The 20,895-nt window shown below is 52.6% G+C and overlaps 1 protein-coding gene across 1 annotated transcript; it reads right to left on the bottom strand.

Moving 5' to 3' along the window:
- Window positions 1-6,438: 6,438 nt before the first annotated feature.
- On the bottom strand, window positions 6,439-19,026 carry HPCAL4 (hippocalcin like 4). The gene is made up of 4 exons (XM_015135929.3): window positions 18,900-19,026; window positions 12,308-12,477; window positions 11,824-12,039; window positions 6,439-10,523 (listed from the first exon to the last, which is right to left on the bottom strand). Exons 2-4 carry the CDS (start codon window positions 12,467-12,469, stop codon window positions 10,326-10,328), a joined length of 576 nt encoding a protein of 191 aa, XP_014991415.1. The 5' UTR covers window positions 12,470-12,477; window positions 18,900-19,026; the 3' UTR covers window positions 6,439-10,325.
- Between the last annotated feature and the right edge of the window lie 1,869 nt (window positions 19,027-20,895).

Below are 20,895 nucleotides of genomic sequence, written 5' to 3'. Positions count from 1 at the left end.
AGGGCTCTCTGGCTCTCTGGGTTTGTGGGCTGCAGCGGATTTGGGATTGCGAAAATGGTGTTCTTCGCAGGCGCTGAAGGGCGCGGAGAGAGGAGAGGCATGACAACTTTTTTTTTCCCCCAGGATAGTGATCTCCAAACGAGAAAATGAAAAGCTAGCCGTCCCCCTCCCAAAAGCTAGCCGCCCATCTTTTCTTTAGGAGCCAGGACCCTGGGATCCTGACGATGTCCCCTTCCCTCCGAAGCCAGTCCATCCGGCAGGCGGGCAGGAGGTGATGCATGGTAGCTCCGACCATTAGCAGAAGCCTGCTCCCAGCGGGAGCTCAGTGAAGGCCCCAGCCCGGCAGCTCGTCCACACCACCTAGGAGGGGCCCTCGAAGTCCATGTCGAGACCAGGCTCCTCTTGACCTGGGGTGGGGACCCAGAGAGACTCCCAGGGACTCTGAACACGAATTCTTGCTGGCCCTTTGGTGGTCAGCAGGGGGCGCGCATTCCCAGGCCCCCCACCTGTCCAGCTTGGAGTAATTAGTTATAGGCCATGAAGGGGTTGGATAGAGGGAGGGCAGAAGAGGGGCCTCGGAACTAACATCCTGGAATTCCAGGGTGTTGTCCCTCTTGATGCAGAGCTCTGTAATAGTCTCGGGGTGCATACACAAATGTCACCCATCTCAAGGCACAGACTAGGGGGCAGGCAAGTAGCCTCTCTCAGAGGTGTGCATGGGTGGGTGGAAGACGCAGGAGAAAACACTGGCTTAGCTAGGAGGGCCTCTGACTGGGGAGGTGATGGGGCTACAGAATGGAGTGATCCCCTCAGCCTCCACCAGGTCCTGGGAGGAACAAACCAAACCTTGTGTGGGAGGAAGGGGAAAAATCATAATAAAATGTTAGGATTGGGGGGAAATGTGTTTAGATTTACTTCTAGGCTTAGTAGATTGTTTCCAGAGATGGCCCAAAAACTTCTTCCATCCTGCCTGTCCTTTGGCAATGCTACTTTGACACTCTTCCCATTCAGAGGTGGAGTCCAGTCTGAGCTGGCCCTGTGACTTGCTTTGACCAATTGAACAGAGTAGAAGTGGTGCTGTGTGGTTTCCAAGCTATGTCTTAAGAGGCCTTGCAGATTCCATTTTTGCCCTCTTGGGAGTCCGCTACCATGTAAAGAGGCCTGGACTATCCTGCTGGAAAAGCCACATAGTGAGACAGACAGGACCTGGAGGATAAGAAGCTAGCGACAGCCCAGGTGACTATAGGCACAACTGGCAGACATGTGAATGAGGCCTTCCCGGTTGTCCCAGCCCCAGCTCAGCTCCCAGTGGAGTGCAGCTATGTGGATGACGCCAGCCAACACAACATGAAGCAGTAAAACCTTCCAACTGAGCCCAGTCAACTCACAGAATCATCAAAAATAATAAATTGTTGTTTCAGGCACTAAGTTTTGGGGCAGTTTGTTACACTGCAATAAATAATTGAAACTTTAGGAATGGGGTCAGTCATTCTCAGGTGCCTCATGGAGGAGAATGATGAAGTCACTCAGGAAGAATGTATAGAGTGGTTACTTGGATGGAGGTGAGCACTGGACACAAAAGTGAGCCACCCCCATGCTGTCCAGTGGCCTTTAATCTGTGTGATTGGCTTGAAAAGATGACCTGGGCCAATCAGATTTCTCTTTCTCAGAAATTTGGAATTGGGAAATGGGCTAGGCAGTCGACCACTGGAATAGAAGCTGAAGATGCTATGAAATACAGTTGGCTCCCAGGAGACCTGGGTGAGCCTCAGCAGACTGCAGTTATATGCAGTGTAAAGCTCAGTGCAGGTGGAAACTCTCTGAGCAGAATGAGTTGAGCATCAGATCAAGATGGGAAAGGATGTGCAGAGCGCAGCACATGAGAGAAACCATGCTGCCCTGAGAGGGAGCCACCTCTGGTCCTGACAGCTTCCCAAGTTCTAGCTAAGGCCTGGCTCTGGTGCCCTACACTTTCATGCGATTCTCCACATTGTTTCAACAAATGCCCCCGAAAGGAAATTTGGTGGCTAGTGGTTTTGCTTGAGTAATCACTTTTCCCGGCCTCTCTTTCTAATAAAAAGCCCTGCCTCCCTGGTTCTCTGGTGAAGAAGTAGGCTTGTGACTGAGACCTGACCAGTGGTGGGGAGCTCTGTGTCCATGGACACAGGGATGAGCATGTGACCCCAGGTGAGACACTCTTCACTCTTATTTAGGGCTGCTGGGAGGTTTGGCTCTTTTTCTCTGAGGTTGTTAATTTGGGGCAATGTGAGCTGGGAACCTGTTTGGCAGCTGAAAGAACATGGAAGAAGCACATCTGGAAGGACAATGGTGCCACAGAGAGAGAAGCAGGAGGCGGGAGGGAGAGAGGATGCAACTGAGTTTCTGGACCCAGCCATGCCTGAACTTCCCAATTACATGAGCCAATAAGCCTCCCTTTTTGCTTAAGCTTATATGAGTTGGATTTTGTTCACTTGCAACCAAAAGTCCCAACTAATCCATTCCCCTGTACTCACCCTGCCATGAGTAGGCACTGTTCCTTGCCATCAAGGAATCCTGCCCACAATCCTGGTTCAGTCCCTTTAAGAACTTTCCCCGGGCCGGGCACAGTGGCTCACACCTGTAATCCCAGCACTTTGGGAGGCTGAGGTGGGCAGATCACGAGGTCAGGAGTTCAAGACCAGCCTGACCAATATGGTGAAACCTCATCTCTACTAAAAATACGAAAATTAAAACTGCGTATGGTGGGGCACGCTTGTAATCCCAGCTATGCAGGAGGCTGAGGCAGAAGAATCGCATGAACCCAGGAGGCAGAGGTTGCAGTGGGCTGAGATCGTGCCACTGTACTCCAGTCTGGGTGACAGAGCGAGACTCTGTCTAAAAAAAAAAAAAAAAAAAAGAACTTTCCCCAGATCCCTCTTTAGAAGGATTAGAGAACTTGATCCTCAACTGTTCTTTCCACCCTTCCAGGCTTCTGGCCATGCTCTCTGGCTTGCCTGTCACTCCCTAAAGCCGGCTGGGTGCAGGGCTTCCCTGGCTCAGGGTTTTTGAACTCCAGCCAGGACTTTGCCTCTAGGTCCAGCACTTCTTCAGATGAATAAGCTGGGAACAGGCCCCTTAGGGCACAACTCCAGGAGCCCCACACCTGGCTGCTCCCTTAGACAGCCCTGCTCCAGCATGCCTGGCCCTGTTGGCTAACGTTTGGTAAAACCCCAGGGCAGATGCCACCTCCTCCATGAAGCCATGGCTGCCCTTTACTCTTTACCTATTCCTCACCTCTCCCCAGTTAGGTAAGACGCTTCCTCCTCTGAAGCTCAGAGCTGATGGTGTTTTTTGTTTTTTTGTTTGTTTGTTTTTGAGACAGAGTCTCACTCTGTTGCCCAGACTGGAGTGCAGTGGCGCGATCTCGGCTCACTGTAAGCTCCAAGTCCTGGGTTCACGCCATTCTCCTGCCTCAGCCTCCTGAGCAGCCTGGAGTGCAGGTGCCCACCACCACACCTATTTTTTTGTATTTTTAGTAGAGACGGAGTTTCACCGTATTAGTCAGGATGGTCTCAATCTCCTGACCTCGTGATCCACCTGCCTGGGCCCCCCAAAGTGCTGGGATTACAGGCATCAGCCACCGCGCCCAGCCAGTTTTTTAAAATCTCTTTTCACATTCTGACCTGGATTCACTCCCATGGCTGAGAAGCCACAACAAGCAGTGGCCTTGATGTTTGGAGACCTGGAGACCTGAGATCGGTTCCCAGCTTTACCATTCTCTGGGCCTTTGTTTCCTTGTCTTTAGAAAAAAAAAAAAAAAAGCATGGCTGGGCGCGGTGGCTCACACGCCTGTAATCCCAGAACTTTGGGAGACTGAGGTGGGTTGATCACCTCAAGTCGGCTGTTCGTGACCAACCTGACCAAAATGGAGAAACCCCGTCTCTACTAAAAATACAAAAAAAATAAAAATAAAAATAAAAATATCCAGGGCCGTGGCGGGCACCTGTAGTCCCAGCTACTCGGGAGGCTGAGGCAGGAGAATGGCGTAAACCCGGGAGGCGGAGCTTGCAGTAAGCTGAGATGGCACCACTGCACTCCAGCCTGAGCAACAGAGTGAGACTCCGTCTGAAAAAAAAAAATACAAAATACAAAATTAGCCAGGTATAGTGGCTCACGCCTGTAATCCCAGCTACTCGGGAGGATGAGGTAGGAGAATCGCTTGAACCCAGGAGGCGGAGGTTGCGGTGAGCCGATGTCATGCCATTGCACTCCAGCCTGGGCAACAAGAGCGAAACTCTGTCTCAAAAAAAAAAAAAAAAAAAAGAGAAACTTAAATGTGTGCTTGGCTCAGCCAACAGCAGATCACATGGGAAGTGTTTGTTGACTGTGAGGGACTGTGTACATGTGAAGGGCCAATTGTTAGAGAGTTGGGAGGGCTTCACAGAGGAGGAGATAAATGAGACAGGGGAATGGGTGACCCAGGGAGGAGCAATAGCTTGTGCACAGCACAAAAGCATAAGAGACCCTTTAGGAAATGGGGGCCATTCAGAATGGCTTAGTGCAGGGTGCAGGATGGAAAAGTGAGAGGAAGAAAAAGCCTTCTGAGCTCTATTGGTGCCAGATCATGCGGGACCTGAAGGGATATTTAAGGAGCAAATCACACAGAGGGGCAAGGGGAGCCTTTGAAGAGCTGACATGGTTAGATTTGTGCTTTAGGAAGGTCACTGTGGCTTCTTAGTGGCAGCTAGATGGGGCAGAGGGCAAGGCTGAAAGTAGGAAGTGGACTAATTTGGTTGGATTAGAGATTATGGGGACCTGAGTGGGTAGGTTTTGGGAGAAGGCAACAGAGGACCTGCATGCCCAAAGTAGACGGGGGACAGGACTTCCCATCCCCCAGCATGGCCTCAGCTGGGAATAGCAGCCCCAAGTTCTCAGGCTTCTGAGTCACCTCCTTAGTTAGGTTCATGGTTGCCCCGAGGCCAGGTCAGCCTCCTTCCTCTGTGCTAATTGCTTCCTGCCAAGGGAGCTGGCCACCTCCAAGCGTCCTTGAGGCAACCCTTGTAGAAGCAATTGAACATTTCAGGAGAAGGCAGGCAGCTCCAGCCACTACTGCCCCCAACTCTCTGCAGGGAACAGTGCTTCTTGGGCTGTCAGGGGACATTCTGAGAGGAACACTTCACCACCAACTCCCACCCCAACCCTTGACCATATTTCAGGTCAACGTGGAACAGTTTACACACTGTGCAATGACCTGGGATCAGCAGGAGAGGCAGGAGCTGAAACGCAGGCTGTGCTCCTCTTGCGAAGCCGTGCACCCTAATATGACAGGGCTGTATTCACCAGGAGGAAGGGCGATATTTTCCTAATTAGCCCAAAGGCTCTATCCACTGCCCAGCTGCATACTTACGGGACTGCTTCCACTCAGAGGGGTGTCTTTTCCTAAGTCATACAAACGGCGCCATTTGGACGAATTGTAACCCTGGCTCTTGGCCTTTCTTTCCACTGGCCACTGTCCTCTCATTTGGGCTCTTGTGAGGCCTTTCACTGGGCAGACAGGGAAACTGAGTCCCAATGTCTGCTGCCATTAGCTTCCTTCTGAGGGAATTGCTCAAAGGTCCCACATATCAGTGTCCAGTCTGGCCACAGATGGTTGGACCAAGGGAGGACACTTGACCTAAGGGATCCCGCCAAAAGCTAAGCCAAACCAATCAGATCCTTTTGCTTGTGAACTGGAACTAAGAGGCACAGAGCGGAGTTGTCAGTCACTGGTCAGTCGTGATACCGAGTTGGAGATTCAGCCACTTGTGCAACAAAACCAAAGAAGTCTGAAGAGAAGCCCAGGAAAAGAGCACAGATGCAAATACTGTCCAGGGCATGAGAGCCTGCAAGACCCAGAGATGGTAAGGAAGATGCCCAGTTGCCAGTTCCAGTTCTCTTGAGGTTCAGCCATTCTTTTTTTGTTTGTTTTTGAAACGGAGTCTCGATCTGTCACCAGGCTGGACAGCAGTGGCGCAATCTCGGCTCACTGCAACCTCCGCCTCCTGGGTTCAAGTGATTCTCCTGCCTCAGTCTCCTGAGTAGTTGGGACTACAGGCATGCGCCACCACGCCCAGCTAATTTTTGTATTTTTAGTAGAGATGGGGTTTCACCATGTTGGCCAGGATGGTCTCCATCTCAACCTTGTGATCCACCCACCTTGGCCTCCCAAAGTGCTGGGATTACACGTGTGAGCCACCGCACCCAGCCTGAGGTTCAGCCATTCTTGATTTTCCATCTTCAGAGTCCCTTATAATCTGTTCCCCCATTTCTTTGAACTAGCTTAAGTGAGTCTCATGCCATGTTCCCAGAGTCCTTGCTAGAACAAGGACCTTGGCCCTTCACTAAGTGAGCCTCCCCAGCCTCTTCTCTTACTCCCCACCCCAATCCTGTCCCAGCTTAGGGAAGAGCAGGAGACCTCAGCACAGTCGCACCTTTTATTCACTGTCAGTAGGAAAAGAAACACACCACACAGCACAGGGTTGAGCAGTGAGGGCAGTCACTGAGGGCACAGCCAGAAGCAGCACATCTGGAGGGGATAGGGGGCTACACTGGAACTGGGCCCCTTCCCCTGCCACCCAGACCCCCCGTTCCCCAAGCCTCCTCTCGACTGCTGCTTAGAAGGCACTGGGCCCGACTGGCCTCCACCAAGCAGGAAGGGCTATATACCCTGGCAGGCCCAGTCCTGCCCCCACACTCTGGCAAAGGTAAAAAGAAAACCCCGAAAATTTCAGAAAGAAAATTCCATATTTTTCTGAGACTTTTTAATTGCAAGGTTTGAATTATTTCTTTTTTCAAGAATGATGAATAAAACATGTAAGAAATTCTTGACCCCACAGTGATCTCTAAAGTCAGCTCAAAGCCTCACCCAGGGTGGATCTTCAGGAAATATTTGTTGCTTCAATACATTTTTATGTAAAAAATATTTACAGTGTCAGCTTACTACCCTGCCTAGAGACCCCAGCTTCTTCTCTTCTCTTTCTTTTCTTTCCCCCATCCCACGCCATTCCTTCTCTCTCTGCAGCAAGGCAAATTTCTACCTCTAGAGACTCTGTCATTGTCAGGAAAGGACTTAGTGCCTTTACTTATGAACTAGCTTTTTCTTAACTTTTGATGTAAAGGTAAGTTAAATAATCCTGACTACAGCTGAAAGGACTAAAGTGGCCATCTGAAGTAGCCTTTGCTGATAATTTTTAGAGATAAGAAATAAGATGCTCATCAATTAGCCCAAAAGGATGAACGAGGGTAGAGTATGTGAGAAGGCAGATTCTGAGACCTTGCAATTCACAGAGTTGTTGCAAGAAGATTGGAATTTCAAAGGAGAGTTTGGATATATCAATGTTTTGATTGTCTGTATACTTTTGTGTCTGTGCAAGTCATACATAAATCTCTGCTAGCCTTGTGCTTTGTGGCAAGTCTCTCTCAGCTGGTGCAGGGACGGGAGACCTGTGTCTCTTCTCAAGGCAGGGCCAGTGCTCTACCACAGTGCTCCTGAGCACACAGTCCCTGGGACACCCAGGAGTATGTGGGAGCAAGACCTGGCCCACCTGTGGTTCCTCCCATCAGCGAGATGGTGGTCCCAGTTCCTGGCCTGGCATTGTGTGTTCACACTGCTGGGCTGTCTGAGAATACTGGGCCTGACCAGCAAAAATCACCCATGTGTATGTGTGTCCAGAAGCCTGGAGTAATCAAATATGCCTTCATGGGTAGGATTTGCCGACCAGCTTGGAAAAAACAAAAACAATTCTCTTAGGGAAGATGATGGTGGGTAAAGACAATGCAGGATGCTTCGAGGGTTCTGACTCAGAGGCCTCCCAGGATAGCACTGAGCTGTTAGCACAGCTGCCAGAGGCAGAACACAGGATGCTTGAAAATGTGGGGACTTCAAACAAGCTCCTTTTTTTTTTTTTTTTGGAAGACCACAATCTCAGAAACTTCTTAGCAGGAGGCCTATAAAGGATGAAAATCAATGTAGCTTTCCCTGCTGTCAACTTCTGCACAGCTCAGTCACAGAAATGGACAGAGAAGAGACTCTGAAAAGAAGAAATCCTCTTAGAGCCTTGGGTTCAAGTCTTAGCACTGTGTCACCTCCTGACTATGTGATCTTGCACAAGGGACGCTTCCTCTCCGAATCTCAGCTTCCAAGTCTAGAGAAAAGAAATGAAAATCCCCACCTCCATGGGCTATGAGTATAGAATGAGATGGGGCACATGGCAAGCCTTTGAAAGCCAGGATATTCTGTGTAGTTGTGAATTAGGCTAGATTCAACGTTTGCAGGGAAGAAACCTCAGTGAAAAGCTTTCCACCAGAAGATTTAGGTCACAGCTGAGCCAGGTTGGTGAGCATCTGCGTGTCTGTGATGCTGACTGACCGCACAAGACACACCCAATAGCCAGCTCCTAGGAGCAAAGCAACATCCTTGAGGCATTGCTGGATAAACAACTGCTAGTTCCTGCCTGAGGATGTTAATTCCCCAGCCTCACCGTATGACTGGTCATGAGCAAGAGGATAGAAAACGGGTGGCAACCCAGTGGCCTTGCTACCTCCAAGGGCCCAGTAGAGCTTGGGACCAAGGTCTATTGATCAGCATCCCCCAGAGTTTTCACCTGCAGAGAAGCAGGACAGGTGAGCACTCAGGAGTGAGGAGCATGCTGCATCTCTTTCCTGCAGATGCAATTCCCCCACCCTGGGCTCAGCAATCATTTCCTACTCCTACCCTGGGCTGACAGCACCTGTGTACTAGACTGTTTTCACCAGCAGTTCAAGAGGAAATCAACTGTCACTGCACGTCAAGGCTAATTTCTGATCACAAGTACAGGAGAAAGTCAAGTGAAAGACCTGATGAAGAAGCAAGATTAATTTTTCTGGCAGTCGAAGCATGCAGCTGTATAGCTCATGGATCCAAAATTGGAAAGCAGGCATTGGAAAGCAGAGCCAGCGCACTTGGAAGATGATGAACTACCTGGCAGATCTAAGATTTGGGGTTAGAAAAAGCCTTTCGAACGGAGCATGCCTGGCACATTTTTAGGCATTTGGTCCATAAATTCTGTCTGGGTGCCTAAACAGTGGCCAGGTGAGCCTTTTCTTCGAGCTCCTTCTGATTCTGTGGCAGTGAAGGAACAAGTCCGGTTCTGAAACTAAACCAAATTCAGAAACGAACTACCAAGATTCGGGATATACACTTGTCTCACTCTTTGCAAACCTTGTTTTTTCCTGTCTCTGAAGTCAGCATCCAACCTGAGTAAGTATGTAATAGAAAGTTGCTTGTCGAATTGAAAAAGGTAATAAAAAGGAAGAGCTGAAGCAGCAAAAACTGCTGAGCGTGGCAGCTCAGGACTTAGTCTGAAAAAGTGTTATCTGGTAAATTTCATGGTCTTTTCTCCCTTTTTTCTCAGTTTTTTTCCCCTTAAAAATTAATATTTTCTCTATTCATTTAATCATTTTATAAGAAACCAAGTAATATAGAGTATATTTAAACCTCCTGAAATAATAAAATGACTGTAGCTCCTTTAAAGGGTACTAAAAAAATAAGTATTACATAAATTTCATTTTTCTTAAAACTTTCACTCACGTGGCTCAACTTCCAAATGCTTTTCATTTCGTCCTTCTGCAGCTTTGTGTGGAGCTGAGCTGGAAGATGAAATAGCTCCTCCCAGACTAACCAGCTTTCCAGCACCCTCTGCTCAGCTGAGACCCTGACAGCTGGAAGTTTGCCTCACAACCCTATGAGCTTCCAGAGGGCACAAGATGTGTCTTGTAAACGACCATATCCTTAGCACCGAACAGGTGCTCAATAATCACTAGCTGAAGAAAGGACTGAATGAACGCTCCAAAGGCTGGGGCTGGAAGGGCCAGGTAGAGTAGAAGGAATGGGGAAGAGACCACCTTTATGGGATCTGGAGCCTCAGGAGTGGACAGACCCAATTTGGCCCTGTGACAGGCCGGTGGGACCACATTCTATAAAGCATAATCCCAGGATCAAGAGAATTTTGAACCAGAACCCCAAGCCCCCAACTCCTTAACCTCAGCTCCTGGGGCAAAAGCCAACTCCCCTATGCCCAATGGACGCTGGTTCTGTGCCAAGTGTGAGGTGGGGCTAGAAGACAGGATACCGGAGGACCTGTCTCTTTTGCAGGGTAAGGTGGTCCCTCAGGGATCTTGATGGAGGGGAGGAGGGGCTTGGGCAGAGGACTGGGTGGGCCAGAGAGGGGGGTGGAGTGTCCCTCCTCCTGGGAGGCCAGCCAGAAAGGTCATCAGGTTGGGAGGTGGCCATGCTCCTTCTGGCCAGGGACCCTGCCCCTCACCAGCTTCTACTTCTGCATGTCACACTGCAGCAGCAACACAATGGATGGGTCACTCTTGGCTGCCTCCTTGAACTCCTCCAGTGTAATCTGGTCGTCCTTATCCTGGTCCATCTTCTTGAAGATCTTGTCCACACGCTGCTGGGGCGTGAGCCCGTCCTGGTTCATGCGCATCATGATCACGGTGCCCACCATCTTGTAGATCGCCTGGTGAGGGAAGGAGGAGGGAGATGTGAACACCCACAAGGGGCCCTGAGAAGGGGGGAGGTGCAAACACCTACAAGGGGCCCTGAGAAGCAGGGGGTGAAGGAAAGGGATCTGGCAAGGAGAACACTGGGGGGTGGTTAGGATACTGGAAGGTATATGTGGTCATTAAGACTGGATATGGATATTTAATGAGCAACTCTTTTTTCTTTTCTTTTTCCTTTTTTTTTTTTTTTTTTTTTTTTTGACAGAGTTTCGATCTTGTTGCCCAGGCTGGAGTGCAATGGCATGATCTCGGTTCACCACAACCTCTGCCTCCCGGGTTCAAGCGATTCTCCTGCCTCAGCCTCCCGAGTAGCTGGGATTACAGGAGCGCACCAACACATCCGGCTAATTTTTGTATTTTTAGTACAGATGGAGTTTCACCACGTTGACCAGGTTGGTCTCAAACTCATGACCTCAGGTAATCCACCGGCCTCAGCCTCCCAAAGTGCTAGGACTACAGGAGTGAGCCACCGCACCCAGCCCCCAACTCATTTTTTATTTAGACTAAATAATATTTATGTAGATGAAACATGCCAGAAACCCAACTTCATGGAAGTTTCCTAACTAGGAGACCTGACTGATGGGGCTCCTGGCTCCCCGTATGACCACCTTCCTGTCACTCTCTCCCTCTCGTGGCTCTCCCACCACCGGGCCTCCTGGCCCCTCCTTGAACGCTGCAGAGAAAGGCCGACCTGCCTTAATTGCCCTTCAGCATGGAACGCTCTCCCCCAGGCATCTAGCAGTAACGGCCTCACCCCGTTCAGGCTGCTGCTAACTTTCCACCTTTTACAAAGTCACTTCTCCATCATGCTCTCTCCCCGCACTTTGCTTAATGTATCTTCCTCATAGCACCTAAGGCCTGACCCCGCATGTCTTCCTTCATTTATTTTTTTTTAAATTTCTTACTAGAAGGAATGCCCCATGAAAGCAGGAACTGGCAGGCCCTCAATCCCTGCCTGTTGACAGAATGAGTTAAAAACATCTGCTATGAGGTCAGACTCCCTGGATTGGTTTCAGGAACCACCACCCGCGACCGTTTCCTCTGCCAAATGGGGTTTGGGACAGTAACCACCACCCCCCGTCGAGTGTCGGGTAAAGCATTTAGCCCGGGCCTGTGGTCCGCCGCGGGGTGGTAGGAGGCTGGATCGCAGGCTTGGAAGCAGCGGGAAAGCCCCGAGGACCGAGAGCAGCGCGGAGGCAGGGGCGGGGGCGGCGAAGCGCTGGCCTCGGGGATAGCAGCGCCCACGCGGCCCCGCACCTCGATGATCTCCAGCATCTCCAGGCGCGTGATGCGCCCGTCGCCGTCCAGGTCGTACATCTCAAAGGCCCAGTTGAGCTTCTGCTCGAAGCTGCCGCGGGAGGTGACCGACAGGGCGCAGATGAACTCCCGGAAGTCGATGGTGCCGTCGCCGTTCTTGTCGAAGGTGCGGAAAGCGTGCTGCGCGAACTTGGAGGCGTCGCCGTAGGGGAAGAACTGAGGGGAGTGCGGCGGGTTAGGGCGCAGCAACAGCTCCGCCCAGCCCGCCGCCACCCCAGGGAACCTCCCCTGCACCCCGGGTGCCTCGCCTCCTCCCACTCCGGGTGCCTCACCTCCCCCGCACCCCAGGTGCCTCGCCTCCCCTCCCACCCTGGTTGCCTCGCCTCCTCCCACCCCGGGTGCCTCGCCTGCGCTCACCCCAGGGTGCCCTGCCTCTCCCACCCCGGGTACCTGGTTCCCGCCACCCCAGGTGCCGGCCGCCCACCTTGATGTAGAGTTGCTGGAACTCCTCCAGGTTGAGGATGCCGCTGGGGCAGTCCTTCAGAAAGCCCTTGTACCACTGCTTCAGCTCCTGCTCGCTGAACTCAGTGTTCTGAACCAGGTCCTCCAGCACCTCGGGGGCCAGCTTGCTGTTGGTCTTCCCCATGGCGGGGACTGCGGGACAGAGGGCTTCCTCCGACTGGGTCCAGGGCAAGGCCCTGCCTCAGCCACAGCTGCCCCCTCCCCTGCCACACACAGGGTGGGGCTGCAGGTTCCTTCCCCTCGTGACACTCCCCCATAATTGGGCCTTCTCTCCCCTCACAACACCTGCATTCAGGCAGGTTTCCTCTCTTGGTCCCCCAGGTCTCCCGCCTTCCAGGTCTCAGTTCTCCTTCTCACTAACCGTGCAGCACTCCACAGTCTTCATCCTCTCCCCTCCGGCTCACACCTTCCATGGCTCCCATGCCCACAGACTAAGACCTTGACTCCTCTCCTTGCCATTTTGGGCTTTCTGCAGTCAGCCCCCACCCTCCTTGGCAGGCTTCTGTCCTGAGAAGGGACCTGAGGCAGGTTCCTTGTGTGTCCCCCTGGCACTGTCTCCCAATTTCTACCTCAAGACTTTCTTGGGCCACCCCAGTAGGGAGCTTCTCTCCCTCTTTTCTCTGTACAAGTAGAAATCCTCTACTGACATTTGGCTTCTCATTAATCCATTCATTCCCTGAGCATTTATTGAGACTGACTGTGTGCTAGGCCCTGTGCCAGTGATGGAGATGAAGCAGACATGAGCCAACCTTCAATAACTTGTAACTGGGTCAAAGAGGCAGATGGTTGGTTACAAAGGACCTCCAACCCATGCCAAGAAATTTGGAGGGAACAGACGCTCCTGGAATTTTTTAAAGCAAGGACTGGGAAGATTGCATTCATTCCACAATATTTACAGAATGCTTATGATATGCCCAGTCTTGAACGAGTCACTGGGGACCCAAGAAAAGGTATATGTTTTAGAATTTCTCCAGGCCGGGCACCGTATTTCATGCCTGTAATCCCAGTACTTTGGGAGGCTGAGATGAGAGGACAGCTTGAGGCCAGGAGTTTGAGACCAGCCTAGGCAATACAGTGAGACCTAGTCTCCACAAAAAATTTAAAAATTTGGCCAGGCGCGGTGGCTCATGCCTGTAATCCCAGCACTTTGGGAAGCCGAGGCGGGCAGATCACGAGGTCAGGAGATCAACTCCATCCTGGCTAACACAGTGAAACCCTGTCTTTACTAAAAATACAAAACATTAGCCAGGCTTGGTGGCAGGCACCTGTAGTCCCAGCTACTCGGGAGGCTGAGGCAGGAGAATGGCGTGAACCCTGGAGGTGGAGCTTGCCGTGAGCGGAGATCGCACCGCTGCACTCCAGCCTGGGTGACAGAGCGAGACTCTGTCTAAAAAAAAAGAAAAAAATTTGCTGAGTGTGGTGGTGCATGCCTTATAGTCCCAGCTACTTGGGAGGCTAAGGTGGGAGGATCACTTGAGCCTGGGAGGCAGGGGTTGCAGTGAGCTGAGATGGCACCACTGTACTACAGCCTGGGCAATAAAGAAAGGCCCTGTCTCAAAAAAGAAAAAAAAAAGAATTTTCCTTTGGCCACAGCATGCAAGATGACCTTTGGTGGAGGCAGGTAGGTAGAGCAGGGAGGGGCCTGCTACACAGTTCAGGTGAGAGACAATGCTGCCAGAGTAAGGGTCGTGGAGAGACGTGGATGGGCTGAGACATTAAGAAGGGCACTGGCAGGACTTTACAATTGATTGGATGTGGGAGTAAGAGGAACAGAGGAGTTGAGGCAGAGCCTCAGATTTGAGGCTCGGTAGATAGAAGTGTTGTTGCTGGGAAGCAGGTTTGGGAAGGATCAAGAGTTACTTCCCAGTGGGAATGTGAGCCCATATGTGGGCTGTATCAGGGGAAGTGTTTGAAGAGGTACGGGCCCTCCTCAGGAAGCATGGCCAGACCTTGAAGGCAGAGTGGACCCTCCTGTCTGACCTCCCTGGGAGGAATGCCCTTGCAGAGTCTGGGTTTTCCAGGACATGGCTTGGGAGGTGCCTCTGACCTGCCTAGAGTCTCTTTGGAAGAGGGTCAGTCTTCCACCCCAGGGTAGCCTGTCCTCAAGATACTCTGGAAGAGGAAGCCCTTGGGCTGAGAGAAGATACTTATGAAAATTCCACTCCCATAGCCTGATGTCTGCCAGTGGGCTTCTAATTATTACTGCTGGGAAAACACTAAACAGCAAATCTGAGGTTGGTCCATTCCTTCCCACTCCCCTTTGCTGGGCTGACCTCAGGCTAGTTACAGATCATCTCTGGGCCTCAGATTCCTCCACTGGGCCCTAAGGAAGACCAAGAAGCAGTGCAGGTAGCAACATCCTTCCCCACTCCCACAGGATGAGGAATTGTATGCCCTCAGGAAAAGCCAGGGAGGGGGAGCATGCCATCTTCAGGAACCTGAGGCTGTGCGGAAAATGGCTACACTGAGGCCAGAGGCAAGGATGCCTCTGGAACACCCATGTGCAAAAGAAAGCAGGCCCCATCCCTCTCCCAAATCCAAAGGACTCTGAAGGCTCAAGGTATAGTCAAGGAAGCTGGAGAAGCCAGAGGCAGAGGTGTCTGATGGGGGGAGGCAGAGCCTCTCCCTCTGTCTTCCGTAGGATGTGCTTGAGAGTCTGCATGAGGGGCTGGGTCTGTGTGTGGGAGCATGTCAATGTCTGAGGCTGCAAATCTGTCAGAGTGCACACGTCTCTCTGTGTGTGTCACAGTGTCTGTGTGGCTCTCACCTTATACCCCTTTTCTCCTCCCTGCTCTGTGCTGCCTTCTCCACAATTCTCTGTCTCCTGGGGTCCTCCCTGTTCCCTGTTCTTATTGGGTCTCAGACCCAGACTATGCCTCCTCTTTTATTTCTTCTCATTCCCTCTAGATCATCAGAAGGTCAAAGCTGAGCCTGGGCAAGATAATGAAACCCCGTTTCTACATAAAATTTAAAAATTAACCAGACATGGTGGCATGTGCCTGTAGTCCCAGCTGCTCAGAGGCTGAGATGGGAAGATCACTTGAGCCCAGGAGGTTGAGGCTGCAGTGAGCTGTGATCAAGCCACTGCACTCCAACCTGGGCAACACAGCAAGACCCTGTCTCAAAAAATAAATAAATAAATAAATAAATAAATAAATAAATAAATAAATGCGAAATTAAGAAAAGAAGGTCAAAATTGGCAGTGCCCTTTAAGACCATCCCCTTATTTCAGTGAAAATAGAAATTGAGAGAGAGGAGAAGACTGGCTCAGGGTTACATAGCAGGTCAGTGGGAGGGCCCAGATGAGCACTCAGGCTGAATCCGTGCCACCTGCCTGGGCCACCATCTCCAAATCATGGCTATTCTTGTTCAGCACAGACCTTTTCCACCCACATCTGCCCTCTGGGAAAATCAGAGCTCTGATCTCCCTTTTGGCCCCAGTGGAAACATCTGGGGCCACAATCTCTGATACCCAGGAGATAGTCACCCCTAGGGGTGCCCACCAGCACCTCTGAGCCAGCAAGTCTACAGTCAGACTCGCTCCCAACCAGAGATGGTCAGACTGTCTCTGTTGCCCCTTCCTTCTCTCCCTCATCCCTGGGGTATGGGGAACACAATCTTAGCTACCTTCATTTTTTCTCTTCCCTTTGCCCTAGGTCTAACTTGCCATCAAGTCCTGTTATCTCTTATTTTGAAATGCTCTTGGTACCTTCATTATGTCCATAGCCAGTGACACAGCCGAGGGGCTGAAGTCAAACTATGCTCTTGCCCATGGGGCTTCCCTGCCTGGCAGGAAGTGCCTTTCTTTTGATTCCTCTGTTAGGAGGGAATGGCTTTTTCCCCCCAAAAGGTACAATATAAGCTAGAAGTAGCCATGCCCATGGGTCACCTGAAACTCCAGAATCCTCTAGAATCTGGTCTCAAAGTGCCGACCTATCTAGCCTCAGCTCTCATTGCTTACCTCACCACCAAATACTCCTCTCAAGCCAGCCTTCTCACAGCCAGACACGCCTCACCTCTTTGCTAAGCTATTTTCCTCTCCCCTAATATCCTTTCTTCTCTCCTGGGCTATAATCAGTCTTCAGGGCCTGGTTGAAGCCTGCTTCCTTATGATCAGCCTTTTCCAGTCTGGACAGTGGAGAGTCAGCAGCCTGGGCTGAGCACTTTGGGCATGAGTCAGTCCCCCACAAGCATGTAGACTTCAGAGCTCTCTGACCCTCACCTGGTGCTGTAGAATCCCAGGATGCAGTCTGACTTGAGACAGGTCTTTGCATCAAACCCCTGTCTGAGTCAGAAAAAAACTCTCCAGACCTTTTTGCTCAATGGCAAGGAGTTGATCCCCTCCAATATGCCCCAGTCCACTTTTGAGCAGGTTGAAGGGTGAGAAAAGTTTATTTTTCCCATGGGGGAAATAAAAGTGCTTTTCCCTATGCACTCACTTCTCTCAGTGAGTGCTTAGTCCTCACTGGGTCTGGGACCCATAAGAGCAGGGGGTTTTCTCTCTTATAGCTCCCCTACCCTGGTTCCCACCCTGCCTTCTGTGCCTACACAGAACTGCCCTGCGGAGACATAGTGGCAATGCCTAGGACACAGTGATGTTCAATGAATGTCTCTTGGTGGATTACATAAGAGGAGCAGAAACCCCTTCCTCCTCCCTGGATCTATGTCAGGCTGTTTTGTTTATCTGCGTTCTTCTGCTCTCACACCCACTTCAGAGACAATGGAACCCAGACCTAGGGAAAGGAAGGGTTCACCCAAGGTCAACTATAGCCCATCAGCAGCAAAGTGAAGGCCAGAACCCAGCTGGGGACAATGCTCTGCTGGAGCTGTGGCCCTGCTGAACCTGGGCAGGCTCCTCTGCTTACCTCTTGAGGGCTATCCTCCAGCTGTGAAGGAGCTGAGACTGCCCCATACACAAAACCACTGCCCCAGCATGCCCAGAGGGTTCTTCAAGAGGGCTAAGGGCTGTGGGGCTTGAATGGAGAGGTGGCTGAGGCTTTGAATGGGAGGGACTGAAGGAAGCAATAATCCCACACCCTCACCCAGCTTCAGAGGAGCGGGTGCTGAGGCGGTTGCCATAGTGACAGTAGCTCCCTGGTCAGGAGATTTTCTCTTTCCTCTCCTCCCTTTGCTCTTCCCCAAGCAGCAGCAATAGCAGCAGCAACCAGGTCTTTTCCCTCTCCTTCTTAATGAGAGGCGGGGGATGACAAACAAAGAGTAAGCCCTGATGGTCACCTTCAATTTGGAGCTGTCCATGTCAGGATGGGCTAGTGGTCTAGGAGGGACTCCTAATAGAAGGGGCCTAGAGAGTGTGTAGGAGGAGGTAGCCTGTACCTAGGCTTAGGTAAGAAAGAATGTGCCTTCAGTGAGTTCTAAACCAACCCCGCCCCCCTCAGGCCTCCTCTCTTTAATGTCCTCTTGGTTCAGGGTTCTGTTTTTCCATAATCAGCCATAGAACCAGGGTGTCTTAGTACCAGAAGGCTGTTCAAGTTCATCTCACCCAGTCTACCCTCTCTCTTATACCCCTCCCCATTTTCATGAAGGATCAGAGAGGGAAGTGATTTGGCCAAAGTCAAACTTTGGCTGTGCAAGATTTGAACCCAGCTCATCTGCCCTCCAGGTACAGTCCACTTTAGGGCCAGGAGCAACACAGCCCACATGGCACTTTGGCAGGGTCCCCACGGAGCAGCAGGAAGATGGAGAGAGGGAGCAAATAGTCATACAAATTAGAGAGATATTTGACAGGCAGAATGAGAGGACTTGGTGCCTGGCTGTGAGCGGGGAGGGAGGAGGTATGGAGGTTGGGGCCTTGGCAGCAACTGGACTGACAGGGCATGGGTGGTCTGCTGGGCGTGGTGTCCTTGGTTCATCCTCCCGCCAGCATGAGAGTTGCCAAATATGGGGCCTCTGCCTAGCACTGGGGGCCACTGAGGAGGGCTGTCGAGACTGTCTGTGAGGAGAAAAACTGGGGAAGGGGCATTGTCCCTCCCTCAGGTATGCTGTGGTCTCTGTCAGCTTGAGGGGTGGTAAGTGGGGACAGTGTCTGGGGACAAGGAGAAGGCAGCGCTCTGTGGAGGGGGAGGCTGTCTTTGGGGGCAGGGGCTCCCTGATGAAAAGTGGCTAGGGGCTATCTGTGGAGGTGGGAGTTTGCCATGGGGCTGGACAGACAACCCATATCCAAACAGAAGGGAGGGTGACCAGCGCCTGGAGCTAGCACCAGCGCCACCACACCCCCAGATGTATGTGTGTGCATCTGTGTGCGTGTGTGTGTGCACGCGTCTATGTTGGGGGCCAGAGCAATGGTTGTTCTCACCTGAGCTGGGGATAAGGAGGCAGCTCTGCCTCCTCCTCTGCACCCATGGGCCTGGACTGAGGTGGGCGGTCTCCTGCCCAGGGGTGGGTTCTTCAGTTGCTGCCGCCTAAGGCGGAACCACAGGTCGGGGAGTTGAATCAGGGCAGGACATGAGGATGGGAAGGGAGAGTGGAGGGGGAGGGGGTCAGGGCCTCCACCGGGTGGGGTTGTTGCCTTGAGGATCCGGTCCCACTCGCATTACCTGAGGCCGCTCGCCGGGTCGCTGGATGGCTCCGAGCCTCGGCGGGCCGCGGGGACCGAGACTGGCTCCCGGGCCGGCAGCTGTGCTCTCCGAGGTCCGCGCCGGAGCCGCCTCCCAGATCTTGTATCACTATGTGCCTCCCGAAGGCGACACGTTTTGCATAAGCCCCGCCCCATCCCGGGCAGGTTGCACGGCTATTGGCTCCTCTGGAGCGGAGTGGCAGGCGGGGTTTCAGGTGGGGACCGGGTGGCCAGCGAGGCCCGGCCGCAGGAGCGCGCCCCGCCTGCCCGCGCTGACCTTCCCGGAGTCGCCGGGAAGCGGGAGGGCTGCACTCCCATCTGCACCCCTGCCCTGAGGCTCAGCCCCCGGCTTACAGGTCTGGGGTGAAAAGGGTCGACGATGGAAGTGGATTCTCAAAAACAATCTCACCGTTGCTATGGAAACGGGAGAACCACAGCCGAATCTCTAAGCTTCCTTTCCTGGGCCCCAGTATGGGTGGGGGCGGAAGAGGGGATGAATCACAGATGAGACCCCCCCCTCCATATCCCAGCCGAAATTGGAGGGGGGCAATGAGGAGCTGCGGAGGAGCTGGGTGGGAGAGGGAGGAGGCGGGTGGTCAGCAGTCCACGCCACTGCGTCCCCCCTCCCCACGCACCCACTCCCTTCACGCCGTGGGGCAGAGAAGAGGGTGCTGGGTGCGCGCGAAGAGCTTGGTATGGGTGGCGAAGTCCCCAGACTCTACCTAGCCCCGCGCTAGTCGTGGGTTCCCTCCAGCCACCCCTCCAGCCCTTCATTCCGGTCCCTCCCCAGACGGGCCCTCCTCCTTTCTCACGGACCCCAAAGAGGCCTCTCGCGTTCTCCCCCAGAAGGACCCCTATGCCTACCCATGGATCCTCCATTCCCCACCCTCCCGTCTTCCCGTCCCGTAGACAGAGCCGGTCCCCAGCCGCCGCCAGTCTCCGGCCTCGGATGTTGACACAAACCCGAGGCGGTTTACACTGAGCGGGTCTGGAAGCTTTCAGGGCCCCGGCAACACCTCCTCCCCGCACTCGGGGGTCTCCCCAAAGCCCGGCCCGGCCGCCTGGGCTGCACTGGCGTCTGAGAGCTCCTGACACAAGGTGGTTGGAAGGAACCCTTTTAAGCCAAACTGGGGGCAAAAGGGGAGCAGATATCCCCGGGCTGAGCCACGTGCGGGGAAGGGACTTCTAAGGATCTGTCAAAAGTCGGGGCAGGCGGCTGGGGATTGGCCTAATGGGAGCGCGGACGCTGAAGAGCAGCGGTGAGAGGCGGGGCTTCTGTCCGCGCGGCGAAGGTAGAGGTGGGCGGGGCGGGACGATGGGGGATGGGGTCAGACCTGCTGCGAGCGGGGGCGAGGCTTCTGGAGCTGGTCCCAGAAACGCCTGGGCCAGGCTCGCTGGGGGAGGAACCCGTGGACGTCCCTTTTCTTTAGGAACTGTCTCGTTGCCCCTTGAAACGGTTTTGCTCTACCATTCTCGCGGCTGCGGGCTATGCCTTCTCTCTGAGGCCTTAGCAGGGGGCTGAGGGCTCCAAAGAACCTGCAGCTGAAGGAGGAGGGGCATCCTTGGCACTATGGGTTGGTGACTTCTGAAAGACAGGTGTTTGAAGTTCTAAATCTTTCACTTCCCTGATACCTTCTCAGCTCTGGGTCTTGGGGACCCAGAGATGAGCAAGAACCCCCTTGCTCACAGTTAACCATAATCCAAGGTGTGAAGAAGTGGGGAGAGGCAGCACGGGTTACTAGAAGTGGTATCTGAAACCCTAACACTGACTGACCCAAGTTCACACTGCTAACATTGAGTCTCATTTTTGCCGATGATTCCATTTATGACCATGGGCAAAACCCTTCTCATTCTGGGCCTCCCAGTTTGTGAAATGTGGGAGCTGGCACAGGAGGTCCACAGGAGCAGGGGGAAATTTTCAACTAGGGGGGTGAAGAAAGACTGTCCCTTGGACAGAAGTATGTGGACATGAATCT

This window comes from Macaca mulatta, chromosome 1 (genome assembly GCF_049350105.2).
Source record: "Macaca mulatta isolate MMU2019108-1 chromosome 1, T2T-MMU8v2.0, whole genome shotgun sequence".
Classification (NCBI taxonomy): Eukaryota; Metazoa; Chordata; class Mammalia; order Primates; family Cercopithecidae; genus Macaca; species Macaca mulatta.
This window is presented reverse-complemented; position numbering and strand designations above follow the sequence as displayed.